The 16,310-nt window shown below is 37.4% G+C and overlaps 1 protein-coding gene across 1 annotated transcript in view; it reads left to right on the forward strand.

The window, feature by feature from the left end:
• The window catches only part of TNFAIP1 (TNF alpha induced protein 1), a 33,554-nt gene extending 26,271 nt beyond the window's left edge, over positions 1–7,283 (forward strand). The window contains exon 7 of the mRNA XM_053706268.1: positions 3,059–7,283. Within this exon, the coding sequence (XP_053562243.1) occupies positions 3,059–3,295 (237 nt within the window). The 3' untranslated portion in view covers positions 3,296–7,283. The remainder of the gene's footprint in view (positions 1–3,058) is intronic.
• Positions 7,284–16,310: the final 9,027 nt, after the last annotated feature.

Consider the following 16,310-nt stretch of genomic DNA (forward strand, 5'->3'; position numbering starts at 1 on the left):
AAAATCACAACATTACTGCACATAAGCCAAATGTATTATCGCTCATAAATTATCTGCAGAGCCAATGTTGGTTTCACTGAACACAAACTAGATTGTAACAAAGGTAGCTGCTACAAATAAAGCTTGGTAGCTTTGAGCTTTAAACTCAAAGACAGGATCAGACTTAATTAAATTAAACCCTCAGGATATCCTATTGGCATTCACGCAGAAAGCAAAAACAATACCTGTTAGCGCCAGGCACCCAAGAAGGGAGATGCATAGCTTTAAAGTATATAACACTAGGAACTGCAGCACCTCAATTTATACCATCCATGTAACATAAGAATACAATGGATGTTTTAAATTACTATTATTTATCCTCTTTTTATGCCCAGGAAGTCATTGGACTAAACAGTGTGCAGGGCTGCTGTGTATGTTTTTAATTTAGGCCTGCTTTTCTTTTTTATAGGGACATAAACCTAAATAAATGCTAATGGTAGAACCCCCCAGAAGGCTATGTTCAGATAAGATAATTGGCAGCTGTATTTCCCTTTTAAGACTGTTTATTAAAGGGACAGTCAAGTAAAAAAAAAAACTTTCATGATTTAAATAGGGCATGTAATTTTAAACAACTTTCCAATTTACTTTTATGACCAATTTTGCTTTGTTCTCTTGGTATTCTTAGTTGAAAGCTAAATCTAGGAGGTATATATGCTAATTTCGTAGACCTTGAAGGCCACCTCTAATCTGAAAGCATTTTGACATTTTTTCACCACTAGAGGGCGTTAGTTCATGTGTTTCATATAGATAACATTGAGCTCAGGCACGTGAAGCTCCCAGGAGCAATCACAGATTGGCTAAAAATGCAAATCTGTCAAAAGAACTGAAATAAGGGGGCAGTTTTCAGAGCCATAGATAAAAAGTAATCACATAGGTAAAAGTATATTATTATAACTGTGTTGGTTATGCAAAATTGGGGAATGGGTAATAAAGGGATTATCTACCTTTTTAAACAACAAAAATTCTTGTGTTTACTGTCCCTTTAAGTTAGTTATATATTATGGATGTTTAACAATTTTCAAATAAGGGGCCACATAATAATTAAATATATAAGGAATGTAACAAAGCATGCAAAAAAGCAATCAAATCAGCGAAATGTGAAAATAAAAGATTAAGTGCAAAGGATTCAAACACTAAAAGTTGTTTTAAATACATAAATGACAAAAAATCTAAGGAAAATATAGGTATATAAAAAATGTGTGAAGGGTAACATGATTAACAGAGACAGGGAGAAGGCTGACATACTAAACTAGCTCTTTTCTTCAGTATACACAGAGAGGAACTACTAGAACATACAAGTCCATACCATTAACTAAGTTATCGCTAGAGGATTTCAGAAAATAAACTGGATAATATTAAAAAAACTCCAGTCCCAGATGGAATACACCCAAGGGTTTTACAGGAACTTAGCACTGCTATAGCCAAACCTCTATTCTTAATTTTTCAAGACTCATTATCCTCAGGCATAGTACCCCAGGACTGGCATTAAACTTATGTGGTTCCACTTTTTAAAAAGGGAAGCAGAGCTGACCAAAGAAGCTATAGACTATTTAGTCTGACATCAATAGTGGGGAAGATACTTGAAGGGATCATAAGTGATTATATTGATGAGTTTATTTGCATAAACACGATTATGAGTTCAAATTAGCATGGTTTTATGAGAAATAGATCATGCCAAACGAATCTAATTAGATTCTACGTGGAAGTAAGTAAAAATATAGATAAAGGGGAATCGGTTGATGTGATATACTTGGATTTTGCAAAGGTGTTTGATACAGTGCCACATGAGAGATTAATGTACAAAATTAAGGAAAATAATTTTGCCACCTCTTAGCCAATAGCATTATGCGGCGCCAAGTCGGATTTCCTGCACGGCTATTGGCTAAGAGGTGGAAACGTCTGCCAGATAGCGAAAAATAGCGTTCTGCCGGTAGGCTGCCTGAGGAAAGCATAATTCTGTCACTATATCAATCTCTGATAAGACCTCACTTTGAGTATGGGTTCAGTTCTGGTAACCAATCTCAAAAAAATACATGGCAGACTTAGAAAAAGTTAATAGAAGGGCCACAAAACTAATAAGGGTATTGGAGAATTTAAGCTATGAGGAGAGGTTAGCCAAACTGGGTGTGTTTTCTCTAGAAAAACAGGCGGTTGAAAGGTGGCATGGTTACTTTATATAAATATATTCAAGGCCCATATACAGAGTTGGCGGAAGCTCTGTGTATTCCAAGAAAATTGTTTGCGATAAGAGGTCACAATTTAAGGCTGTGGGAAAGGAGATTTAATCTCCAGCAATGTAAACGTTTTTTCACTGTAAGATCAATCAACTTGTGGAACTCATTACCTAGTAAATGCCAATACCATAGATATATTTAAAAATGTTTTATATACATTTCTGGCTAGACACATAATTCAGGAATATTATTGCTAATGGGATTAATTTAAGTTTTTATTGTAAGTGTATTAAGATTTGTATAGGTTGAACTTGATGGACTTCTGTCTTTTTTTATTTACAACCTCATCTTCTTTTACTTTACTATTTATATATCTTTAGAAATTTTATTATAAACAATAGACTTATCTGGAACGTATTTAAGACAGAATTATGCTGCTTCCTTTGGTTTTATCATTGTGGTGATTATCTTGAATCTGGATGCACTGATGAATATGCTCTAGCACAAACACACACAATCGCCCCAAGTTTATAATAATCCCATAACTTTTATCTGTCCTAGCAGTTTATTCTTCTCATCATCTTTAAGAAAAAACATTGCTGTTTTAAGACCAAAATTTAAATATTAATAAACAGCGGAAGTACATATATGTAGTCTACAAACCCATGCACAATATTGATGTCAAGGCCCATCACGCACCTGCATTTTTTTAATGATCATATTTTAACTAGAATAATGAAACTTTTTTTTTAATGTTACCAGTATTCTTGCTGTATCTTCAATTCATTTAATAACATTGCTGTTAATGATTTTATGTAACTGTTCTTTTTTTTTTATCTTGTTAGGTTGAATTCCCAGAAGCACGTATTTATGAAGAAACACTAAATGTCTTGCTATACGAAACTCCTCGTGTCCCTGATAACTCTTTATTGGAGGCCACAAGTCGTACACGCAGTCAGGCATCCCACAGTGAAGACGATGAGGCCTTTGAACTCCGTGACAGAGTGCGCCGCATTCACGTGAAAAGATATAGCACGTATGAAGATCGACAGTTTGGTCACCAGTCAGCACACAGGGATTAGCTGTCTGAAGTAGGGGTCATGACAACGCAGTAAAGATGCTCTCTTTGCCTAGTAAGAGTCTTAACCGATGCTCCTAAGGACATTTTATCCATCAGTACATTTTATTTATTATGCATGATAAAAGTCATTTATGCAGTTTGCAGCTCAACATAGTTATAAAACTATTTTGGAGTATTGAGCTGCTTTCTTTTACCAATAGCATTTGGCCTGTAATGTGAATGGACTTGTTTCCAAGTCAGTAGCAAGGCTTTCCCTATAGATTTATTTCAGCTCCAATATGTAACCTAAATACTGCTGATTTACATAAAGGTAAAGCTTGTTTATTAATATCCATTTCTTGAAAAGTAAATGAAGGAATCTTTAAATACAATACTACAGAAATCTTCTCCACAGCAAGACTTTTGCTAGTGGTTTTCATAGTAAAACGTATTCGGATTTACCGGAATTAGGATGGTAATCCCTATTGACAGGCATTTTATCTTGAGATTTTATCATTTTAAAAATGGTCTTATATTATTACCTGGATTCCTTTACCATCTGTATCATTAATAAGGTATCTATGCTTAGCACTGCATCTTAGCCACAGTTGCTTTAGACATTTCTGAAAATATGCACAGTATGTTGAAAATAATCTAGTAGTGCCTTATTATATTATAAAAGCACATAACTGTTGCAGTTGTTAGCTGGACATATATGTTGTTATAGAGGGAAGTGATAAGAGAACCCTTTACATTGTATGGGGTTGTTACTTAAATCTAAGCATGTTTTGATTCTTCAATATGAACTGACTTGTACCACACTTATTGCCACTGTATGCCTAGGAAGGACTGCAATGGAACATCTATTAAATGCATATATGAGTATGACTGGAATTATCAGGGCCAAATACAGTAAATTATTATTTTAATGATTGTGTACTACTCATTTTGTAGTATTTGACCCTGTATACTTTGACACTCAGTCTGTGGATCTCCTAATAAAGGAGATTTTTATTTTTATATATAATTTTTTTTTAATGTAATGTGTGTTTTATAGAATGCATTTTTTTTATTACTAAAGAAAGTAAGCTTTGTAGTTTTTTTTGTTTTTGTTTTCTCCTTAAGATATGTTTCTGCAATTTGATATTAATTATATTCATATTATTTATTGGAGCAGTATTTTCAGATAACACTGCAAAGAAACAGACACTGTGCTGTACTAAAATATCTTCCAATGTAGACAAACAACTCTAAGATGAAACATAACCCCCCCCCCCATATGTTTAACCACTGCATTTAATGTAAATATTGTACTCATCTCTTGGTGTACCTGCTGGCTTAAAACGCCTGTGTAATAATTTAACAGTATAACTGACTTTCGACCACAAACCCATCTGCTCTAGAGTCTTCTCTTCATATATGTATATACTGTGCCCATTTTTTTTTTTTTTTACTAAAATGAATCACTTTTATAGACAGAACATTTTAATTTGGGACTTCACTGATTTGATTCATAATGAATAATGAAACCCAAAAGTAATGCTTTAACATTAGGTCATTGCTTCACTTTCTCTTAGTGCTTGTTTTAGCTGTACCCACTGAATATTGCTCAGAAAATCTCTGTTGCTGTGGGGACTTTTATTTTTTTGTTTGTTATGGAGGCGATGCATTATTTAAAATGTACCATTTTCATATCACATTAAATAAAAGCAAGCAGATGTAGGAAACAAAAAACACTTAAACATGGGCAAATTATCCATTAAAGAAATATATTTGCGTTATACAGTTAAAATAGTTTTTATTACAGCAACCAAATTAGTACAGATAATACACAGTTTAGAACAAGCCTGAAAACACTGCATTCAAAATGTCAGTTCTCAGCCTTTGAGACATATTCTGCTCTGCTTAATAAAGTGCACTGCTGGATTGTGTAAAGAGTATTTTTTCTTCTTTTGATATTACCTGTGATCCTTATCAGATTATCTGACACAGGTTTACAAGGCAGAGGCAAAAAAAGATAGTGAAGATGGGGGAACTACAGTGCATGCTATATATGTTTGATGCAGTGATTCCACACTCTGAGGGGATTTATGATCATACATCTGGCTTCAGCCCCGGGTAATCCTAGGATTACCCAATATCTGACTACCCACAAAATATATATATATATATATATATATATATATATATATATCTATCATATTCTGTAAATTTCACATTCCTATAAATATATATTTGTGCAAAAATCAATCAGATATATATATATATATATATATATATATATGTATTGCTTTAAGAATAAATAGAACATATTCTGCTACGTGCAGAACATTGGATTATGAAATATGCAATATTATCTTCTTATGCTGCACTTAATCGCGATTGTGTTTGCGCGACTTGTAGGTGGGTTTTTTTGTTTGTTTTTTGTGGCTCCAATGAAGTCTATAGTGGGAATGCGATTTTTACATTCGCGACTTCTCAAAGTCTATTTGTTACCGCTACTTTGCGAACACGAGAGTGCAAACCTTTTGCTTTCAACTCATAACACAAATATACCACAAGCAGAATAACACAATCTCTCTAAAAAGGTGCACTATCCTTAATATGTCACTGTAAATGTGCATAAATTAAACTTACATGCACTATATAGGCTATTTTAGGTATATGTTTATTCAACAAAGTAGCTAAGGCTTTTGTGATACAGCAATAGACAAACGTTCCACCTACATCTATACCAAATGAATGCTTTTCTTATGTCCCTGGTTTGATAGTAGCATCAATACACTGCCAACATTTTGAAAATGTCCATGTGTAGTAGTAAAACAACATTGCAGTATACTTTCACTATTGATTGTATCCCCTTTCATGTAATTAATCCCAAAAAATTGCAGTGCGTTTCCATTTCTGAGAATTAGAAAATCCACCGATTTTTCAAGGCTAACCCTGCTGCATTTATTCTCCCTAATTTGCTTCAGCAGATAACTGCAAAACAATTCAGTGTATACTAACATAATGGCTGTGTCTAGCCCTCATCCAGGAACAAATATCGGCTCAGCAGCTTATGCTATGGGAGTTACCACCTGGAAGCAGCCTTGTTTATTGAAAAACAATTTTAACAGTTAATTTGTTTTAAAATGTTTATATTTCACTATGTTCTTCTATAATAAGACTACATAAGTGTGTGTGTATGTATAGACTATAGATGTGTGTGTGAATGAATGTATGTGTGTGTGTGTGTGTGTGTGTGTGTATATATATATAATTTTATAAAATCTACACACACTAATCTGTATAAATATGACCGTTTTTTCTTTATTTCAAAAACACCCCTTTAGAATGTTTATAAGTGATAACAACATAATATATAAGCTGGTAAACGTTCTCCCCATTTCCTGCCTTGACCAGCTATATCAGTGCAAACACTGCTGCCATATAGCTCTCAGGACTCTTTAGTTCCAGAACAGCAATGAACTACTGGGATGTAGCTTAATACATCTGGTAAGCCAATGACAAAAGGCAAATGTGTGTAGTCACTAATGACCAGCTATCTCCTTGTAGTGCATTTCTGCTCCTGAGCCTATCTAGGTATGCTCAACAAAGGATACTGTGAGAACAAAGCAAATGTAATAATGGAAGTACATTAAAAACTTGTTTAAAATTCCAGTGTGCCAAAAACACTGCAATTTAGTTTTTACAATGGCTGTTCCATTTCAGTTTCTATAAAATAACATCTACAAAATGAAAGCTATCTTTCTATATTTTTATAAAAAAAGAAAGCAAGCCTTATTTGTATACTTTCTTTTAGTGGAGGAAAAACAGTATTAGGAATTTCATTTCATTGTTAACTATCATTTCATTATTCTGAGTATATAAGGATATATTCATCCTTTTGAAAAGGAATTCATTTTTTTTTGGCATTTTAATTAACAAAAATAGAATCTGTACATTTATTGATTTGACTGGAAAATAAACACTAACTTTTTAATGACAATAAAATATTCTTAATTCAAGTTTCCTAGTCTTTGTTTTATTATAATGGGGGAATTGCATTTTTCTTTTTACTGTACATAGGTGTATGATATTTGAAATCGGATATGATCCAAAAAAAAGTTTATGCAATGTTACAGACTTATTTATAAAGAGCCAAAGGCACATAGGGTAAATTACATTACCAGGTGATAAGCCTGCCCAGAGGGCAGTCTATGTTTAAAAAATACAAACCCCCAAGCTAAAGTTACAATAAATAACAAAAGTCAAATTACAGAAAAAAACAAAGCTATCCAAAATAAAAATGTTAAACCTAAACTAATACCGCTATAAAAATAAAAACACCCCCTTATCTAATACTAAACTACCAATAGTCCTTAAAACACACAGGTTTTTACTTTCACTTTGAGTGTGGCGCAGCTTGTAGCTTGGCGCGCTTTTTCTCATAGCAGGGGCAGTCCTGCCTTGCGCACCATGTGACCGGGAGTGGTCTTGCTTTCATTTCCTCTTTCCTGACCGAGCTGGCTGTCTGAGAAGATGCTATTTCTCTGTATTGTCTGGGTCTAGGAGGTGGTGAATGCCCCAGCCATTGGGAGTATAAAGGTGCCATTTTTGAGAAATAAAGATTGTTTGTTTATTTTCTGTGTCCTGCTGTTATTAGCTTAAGCTATGGAGGATTCTGCTATATTAGATTGTACTCCCTCTGTTCCAAATAGTAATACCTGTTTATATTATGAGGAGGCTTTGGTATGCCCGCCCTCTCAGTTATGTTCCACATGCCTTGACAACGTTATTTGGTCAAAGAAGGTTAACCCTTTTAGTACCACTGAGCCGTCCACCTCCTGAGGGCTCCCTTTCCCGTGAGGTGCTTTACCCTACATTCATCTCCTTATACACACGCAGCTTCCCATAGCACGCTTAATCCTCCATCTGGAGGGGGGCTTTTACTGCCAGATTTTACCACGCAGTTACAAACGGCAGTGTCTGCGGCCCTCGGTGCTTTACCTCGCCCTGCTAAACACAAGCGAAAGGTTAAACATAGCTCTCCTGCCCCGGGGTCATCCTGTAATTTATTGGATTTCACTGCAATGTCTCAGTTATTCGAGGATGAATTGCACTCAGGCTTCAGTTGATGGACTTTCTGGGACGGAGTCTGCTGCCTCTAAGCCTCCTGCTGCAGAGGAACTAGCCTTTAGATTTAAGATTGAACACTTGCGTTTTCTTCTAAAGGAAGTCTTGTCTACATTAGAAGTTCCAGAGGCCAAGCTGCCTGATGAACCTTTAATTCCTAAATTAGACAGAGTTTACGAAGACAGGGTGTAGTACCTTTTTAACCTGTGCCTTTAAAGATGGCGAACATTATTAAGAACGAATGGGACAGAACTAGATCTTCCTTTTTCCCTTCGTTTTCCTTAAAAAAATCATTCCAGGTCCCGGACTCTCAATTGGAGTTGTGGGGTTCTGTCCAATGCACTACTATCCCACTTGAGGATAGCTCATCATTCAGAGAGCCAATGGATAAAAAGATGGAAACTCGTCTAAGAAAAATGTTTCAACATATGGGATATTTGTTTCAACCGGCAGTGGCTCTTGCCGCTGTTGCTGGAGCAGCTACCTTCTGGTGCGACTCCTTATCGGATTTAATCGAGGTGGAGGTCCCCTCGACATTATCCAGGAAAGAATTAAGGCCTTAAGAATTGCTAATTCTTTTATCTATGATGCAAACATGCAGATTATTTGCCTAAAATGCTAAGGCTTCTGGCTTTCCGGTTCCGGTTCAGGCTCGTCGGGCACTCTTGCTGAAGTCCTGGTCTGCGGATATGACTTCTAAGACCAGACTTCTTTCTCTCCCCTTTTAAGGAAAATATTTTATTTTGTCCAGGCCTGGACTCCATTATCTCCACGGTTACAGGGGGCAAGGGTGCCTTCCTACCGCAAGATAAAAAGATCAAGTCTAAGTGACAAGTTTCTAATTTTCGTTCTGATAAATCCCAACGACAGCGGTCCTCCACTAAGCCCGAGCAAACCAAGAGTACTTGGAAGCCGGCTCAGTCCTGGAATAAGTCCAAGCAGAGCAAGAAGCCAGCCCGCCAAGACTAAATCGGCATGAAGGGGCGGCGCCGATCCGGCTCTGGATCGTGTAGGAGGCAGACTGACACTCTTTTAGATGCTTGGTTCATGGACGTGCAGGATCTGTGGGTCCTGAGGTCATAGCTCAGGGATACAACACAGGTTTCAAGTCTTATCCACCCAAGGGCGGATTTCTCCTCTCAATCCTGTCTTCCAGACCAGAAAAGAGGGAAGCCTTTCTGGGGTGCGTGCAGGATCTGTCCTCCTTAGGAGTAATTGTCCCGGTGCCTATCGCAGAAAGAGGTTTGGGATACTATTCAAACCTTTTCGTGGTCCCAAAGAAGGAGGGAACGTTCCACCCGATTCTGGACCTAAAGTGCTTAAACAAATTTCTAAATGTCCCCTTTTTCAAGATGGAGACGATAAGGTCCATCCTTCCCTTAATTCAGGAAGGCCAGTTCATGACCACTATAGATTCCAATCCACAAGGATCACTTCCAGTTCCTAAGGTTTGCGTTCCTTTACCAGCACTTCCAATTTATTGCACTTCCGTTTGGTCAAGCTACTGCTCCAAGAATTTTTACGAAGGTTCTAGGGGCTCTTCTAGCTGTTGCCAGAACCTGGGGTATAGCAGTAGCTCCCTAATTGGACGATATTCTCATAGAAGCACAATCTTTTCGTCTGCCGGAGGACCATTTGGAATCTCTCCTCTCTCTTCTTCGATCTCGTGGATGGAAGATAAACCTAGAAAAGAGTTCTCTTATACCAAGCACCAGGATGGAATTCCTGGGTACTATAATAGACTCTATAGACATGAGGATATTTCTAACAGACCAGAGACGTTGCAAGCTAGCTTCGGTATGTCTTGCCATCCGGACCTCCTTAAGGTCCTCTGTGGCTCAGTGTATGGAGGTGATTGGTCTCATGGTGTCCTGCATGGACATCATTCCCTTTGCCAGGTTCTGTCTCAGACCTTTGCAACTGTGCATGCTGAGACAGTGGAATGGCGATCATTCGGATCTGTCTTGACAGATTTCTCTGGACAACCAGTCGAGAGAATCGCTCTCTTGGTGGCTCTGTCCAGATCATCTGTCCCGAGGGACATCCTTCTTAAGACCATCCTGGGAGATTGTGACTATGAACGCAAGTCTATCAGGATGGAGAGCTGTTTGGGGTGCCAAGAAGGCACAGAGCCTGTGGACTCCCGATCAACATTCTGGAACTTCGGGCAATCTTCAATGCTCTGAAGGCTTGGCCCCTTCTGGGTTCGTCCCAGTTTACCAGATTTCAATCAGACAATATAACCTCGGTGGCTTACATCAATCATCATGGGGGAACGAGAAGCTCCCTAGCAATGAGGGAAGTATCTCAGATTCTGAAGTGGGCGAAGGCCCACAGCTTTTCTTTGTCAGCGATCCACATTTCGGGTGTCGACAACTGGGAAGCAGATTTTCTCAGCAGACAATCCTTTCATCTGGGGGAATGGTCTCTCCATCCCAAAGTGTTTGCGGAGATATGCAACAGGTGGTTTGTGGATCTGGTGGGGATGTCATAATCTCCTCCGTGGAAGTTACCTTGTTGCAGGGATATGCTGGAACAACGTCCTTTTCATCAAAATCTAGATTCTCTGAGGCTGACTGCGTGGGGATTGAACGCCTAGTCCTAGCCAAGAGAGGTTTTTCTGAGAGAGTTTTTGATACTTTTATTCAAGCTCGTAAAACCGGTTACTCTTTGCATCTATCATAAGGTGTGGAGAACCTACTTATTCTGGTGTGAAGAACATAGATTTTCCTGGCATAAAGTTAAGGTTATACAAAGTGGAGAGAAAAGAGGTACTGTTAAGGCACACTAGAATTCGGTATATATGAGATTTACCAGAATCAAAATAGATGGGGGAAAAAGAAAATGGATGGTTGATGAATAAAATTTAACTTTTAATGAACAATTGATTAAATATATAGTCACATTGTTAAAAAAAAATATATTAAAAAAACATACAAATACACATGCCTGCCCTGTGAAAATTAAGTCATGCAGACTCACTATAATTGTCTCACACAGGTATCTAGTAAACTGAAAGCATAGGACAAGGGGTGGTTGAGCAATGAGTTCAATATATGTACTATATGTACTTATCTCTATTACAGTTAAGGATGTTATTACGGCTCCAATAACCCCCCCCCCCCAGGTAGTGTGCTTACGTTTAACACAATAATTGAGATTGGGTAATAATGCTTGCTGTAGAAAATTTAAACGGAGGAGGCCAATTTCAGCATTCGAGTACTGGATAATTATGTTATTAAACAGAACACCGGGATGGTCACCAGTGATCCCAGTGTCAGTGTATGGATATACTGATTACTTGTCTATATCATTGGTACTCACATAGAGGAAAATCTCCCCCACACACAGATTAATACTACAACTTGTCTAAGCACTGCAAGTATATGCAATGTTGTTATGTCTATGAGTAGTGTTATGTCTGAGTAAGGCTATGGTATGCCGAAACGCGTAAAACGCTTATCCAGCTGACAGCTTTTACTTTATTTGTTTTAAGCTTTGTTTCCTATAAAGTACACCAACCTTTTACTAAAAGCGTCTGGAGACTTGCCTGAGTTTTTCCAATTTTTAATGTTGTTATATATCAGGTATTGTATTCAAATCTATCTTTTAGCGTAAATATACCCGGATAGCTCACAATCACCTAGACTACGAGTTTGCGTTATGAGTCAAATAGCAGCATTGTGGCCCATAACGCATCATTTTCCCTAACGCAGCCATTACAAGTTTTGTCGGTATAGGTGTACCGCAAGCCTTTTAGCCTGTAACGCAACGTTGGTCCCGCACTCCTAAAAATTACGTTTTTTAATGTGATTCCCATAGCGCCGGTATTACGAGTTTTGCGTTCTGGCTAAAAAGCGAGCATTACAGCCTAAAACGACAAGATCTGTAAAGTCAGTAGTTATGAGTTTTACGCTACAAAGCTGTAACATAAAACTCATAACTAAAGTGTTAAAAAGTACACTAACACCCATAAACTACCTATTAACCCCTAAACCGAGGCCTTCCTACATTGCAAACACTATAATAAATTTATTAACCCCTAATCTGCTGCTCCCGATTTTGCCGCCAATTAAAAAAATATTAACCCCTATTCAGCCGCTCCCTGACATCCTCACTACTATACTAAAGTTATTAACCCCTAAACCGCCACCCTCCCGCATCGCAAACACTATTTAAATATTACTATTAACCCCTAATCTGCCGTCCGCCCACATCACCCCACTATACTAAAGTTATTAAGCCCTACACCGCTGCCACTATACTAAACCTATTAACCCCTAAACCAAAAGCCCCCCCCCACCGAAATAAACTAAATTATACTATTTACCCCTAAACCTAACAACCCCCTAACTTTATATTAAAATTACAATTTCCCTTGCTTAAATTAAATTAAAACTTACCTGTCAAATAAAAAAAAAATAGGTTTAAACTACCAATTAAACTAATCTAATAATTAAACTAAAATTAAACTAACTACCAATTAAATAAAACTAAACTACACATTCAAAAAATCCTAACACGACTCTAAAAATTACAGCTAGATTACGAGTTTTTGTCAGTAAGGCTTGCGGTGCTAACGCTCAGTTTCAGCTCACCACTCACCTACAAACAGCGCTGGTATTACAGGTTTTTCCAACCCCGGCGTTAGCCTCTAAAAAGTGAGCGGAGAGCAAAATTTAGCTCCACATCTCACCTCAATACTATCGCTGCTTACGGTAGCGGTGAGCTGGCAAAACGTGCTCGTGCACGATTTCCCCATAGGAATCAATGGGGCAGAATCGGCTGAAAAAAACCCCCAAACATCTGCAAAAAAGCAGCGTTCAGCTCCTAACGCAGCCCCATTGATTCCTATGGAGCCTAACATGAACCCTGAGTCTAAACACCCCTAATCTTACACTTATTAACCCCTAATCTGCTGCCCCCGACATCGCCGCCACCTGCATTATATTACTAACCCCTAATCTGCCGCTCCGGACACCTACATTATACTTATGAACCCCTAATCTGCTGCCCCTAACATCGCCTACACCTACATTATATTTATTAACCCCTAATCTGCCTCCCCAACGTCGCCGCAACTATATTAAATTTATTAACCCCTAATCTATCGCCGCCACTATAATAGTTATTAACCCCTAAATCTAAGTCTAACCCTACCCCCCCAACTTAAATATAATTTAAATAAAACTAAATAAAATAAGTACAATTAAATAAATTATTCCTATTTAAAACTAAATACTTACCTATAAAATAAACCCTAAAATAGCTACAATATAACTAATAGTTACACTGTAGCTATCTCAGGGTTTATTTTTATTTTACAGGCAAGTTTGTATTTATTTTAACTAGGTACAATAGTTATTAAATAGTTATTAACTATTTAATAATTACCTAGCTAAAAAAAAATACAAATTTACCTGTAAAATAAAACCTAACCTAAATTACAATTACACCTAACACTACTCTATAATTAAAATAATTTCCTAAATTAACTACAATTAAATTAAATAAACTAAAGTACGGAAAAAAACCACTAAATTACAGAAAAAAATAAACACTAAATTACAGAAAAAAATAAAATAATTACAAGAATTTTAAACTAATTACACCTAATCTAATCCCCCATATAAAATAAAAAAGCCCCCCAAAATAATAAAAATTCCTACCCTATACTAAATTACAAATAGCCCTTAAAAGGGCCTTTTGCGGGGCATTGCCCCAAAGTAATCAGCTCTTTTACCTGTAAAAAAAAATACAATACCCCCCAACATTAAAACCCACCACCCACACACCCAACCCTACTCTAAAACCCACCCAATCCCCCCTTAATAAAACCTAACACTAACCCCCTGAAGATCACCCTACCTTGAGACGTCTTCAACCAGCCGGGCACAAGTGGTCCTCCAGAGGGGCAGAAGTCTTCATCCGATCCGGGCAGAAGAGGACCTCCAGACGGGCAGAAGTCTTCATCCAGACGGCAGCTTCTATCTTCATCTATCCAGAGCGGAGCGGGTCCATCTTCAAGCCAGCCGACGCGGAGCATCCTCTTCTTCCGACGACTCCCGACGAATGAAGGTTCCTTTAAATGACATCATCCTAGATGACGTCCCTTGAATTCCGATTGGCTGATAGGATTCTATCAGCCAATCGGAATTAAGGTAGGAAAAATCCTATTGGCTGATGCAATCAGCCAATAGAATTGAGCTTGCATTCTATTCTGGAACAGCCAATAGAATGCGAGCTCAATCCTATTGGCTGATTGGATCAGCAAATAGGATTGAACTTCAATTCTATTGGCTGATTGGATCAGCCACTAGGATTTTTCCTACCTTAATTCCGATTGACTGACAGAATCCTATCAGCCAATCTGAATTCAAGGGACGCCATCTTGGATGACGTCATTTAAAGGAACCTTCATTCGTCGGAAGAAGAGGATGCTCCGTGTCGGTTGGCTTGAAGATGGACCCGCTCCAGATGGATGAAGATAGAAGATGCCGGCTGGATGAAGACTTCTGCCCGTCTGGAGGTCCTCTGCTGCCTGGATCGGATGAAGACTTCTGCCCCTCTGGAGGACCACCTGTGCCCGGCTGGGTGAAGACGTCTCAAGGTAGGGTGATCTTCAGGGGGTTAGTGTTAGGTTTTATTAAGGGGGGATTGGGTGGGTTTTAGAGTAGGGTTGGGTGTGGGGGGTGGTGGGTTTTAATGTTGGGGGGTATTGTATTTTTTTTTACAGGTAAAAGAGCTGATTACTTTGGGGCAATGCCCATAAAAAGTCCTTTTAAGGGCTATTTGTAATTTAGTATAGGGTAGGGCTTTTTATTATTTTGGGGGGCTTTTTTATTTTATTAGGGGGATTAGATTAGGTGTAATTAGTTTAAAATTCTTGTAATTATTTTATTTTTTTCTGTAATTTAGTGTTTCATTTTTTCTGTAATTTAGTGTTGTTTTTTTTCCATACTTTAGTTTATTTAATTTAATTGTAGTTAATTGTACTTAATAACTGCTGCCCTAGGGAAAATTGCAATAGATTGGCTGGCAGAAACAAATTGGTTCTCATCTAAAGAAATTGAAAGTTTTATGACATATCCATTTTCTCTCAAAGCATTACTACATATATCTATAAAAGAACTACCCAATAATATTAAGAGCTTATTTTCTATTAAAAATATAATTGCTGCTTGGCAAATTCTTTGTTCGGTAATTGGTATAGAGTACTCCTTTTCTGAATATTTACCGATACTGGGTAATCCTGAATTTTCACCTGGGATTAATCAAAAAACATTTAGAAGTTGGACCAATAAGGGGCTTAAAGCAGTCCACCAATTGTTTACAGCCGATGGACAAATAGAAGAATTTGATCATTTGAGAAGCCAATTTAATCTACCAAGTAATAACTTTTTTTCGTATTTTCAAATCCTTCATTTTATAAAATCTAAGAAATGGAACGGCATTGAGGCAGCTGTATGGTCTGGGTTAAGAGCTTGTATTACTATTTCTAAAACCAAATCCCCTTCCATCTCACTATTATACAGTATTATGCTGTCTAAACAAAGTGATTCCTGGTTGGAAAATCTTAGCTCAAAATGGAGAGTAGCAATTCCGAGAATTGACCAAGATAAAATAAGAACTAGTTTTAATTTAATTAATAAACTTCAAATACCAATAAGTTGGAAAGAGAGTCATATGAAGATAATCCATAATGCCTATTACACACCACAGAGATTGGCCAAAATATACCCTAAGCAAAGCTTCCCCTGTCCACGATGTTGCCACATAAATGCTGACAGCTTACATATGTTTGTATATTGTCCTAGAGTATATCAGTTTTGGAAAAAGGTAGCGTTTTGGTTTAACACTTTGTTTGGAACTAATATTTGTTTTGATTCTGACACTATTTTATTTTTTGATCAATCTAC

The sequence above is a fragment of the Bombina bombina genome, chromosome 3 (assembly GCF_027579735.1).
Source record: "Bombina bombina isolate aBomBom1 chromosome 3, aBomBom1.pri, whole genome shotgun sequence".
In the NCBI taxonomy this organism is placed as follows: domain Eukaryota; kingdom Metazoa; phylum Chordata; class Amphibia; order Anura; family Bombinatoridae; genus Bombina; species Bombina bombina.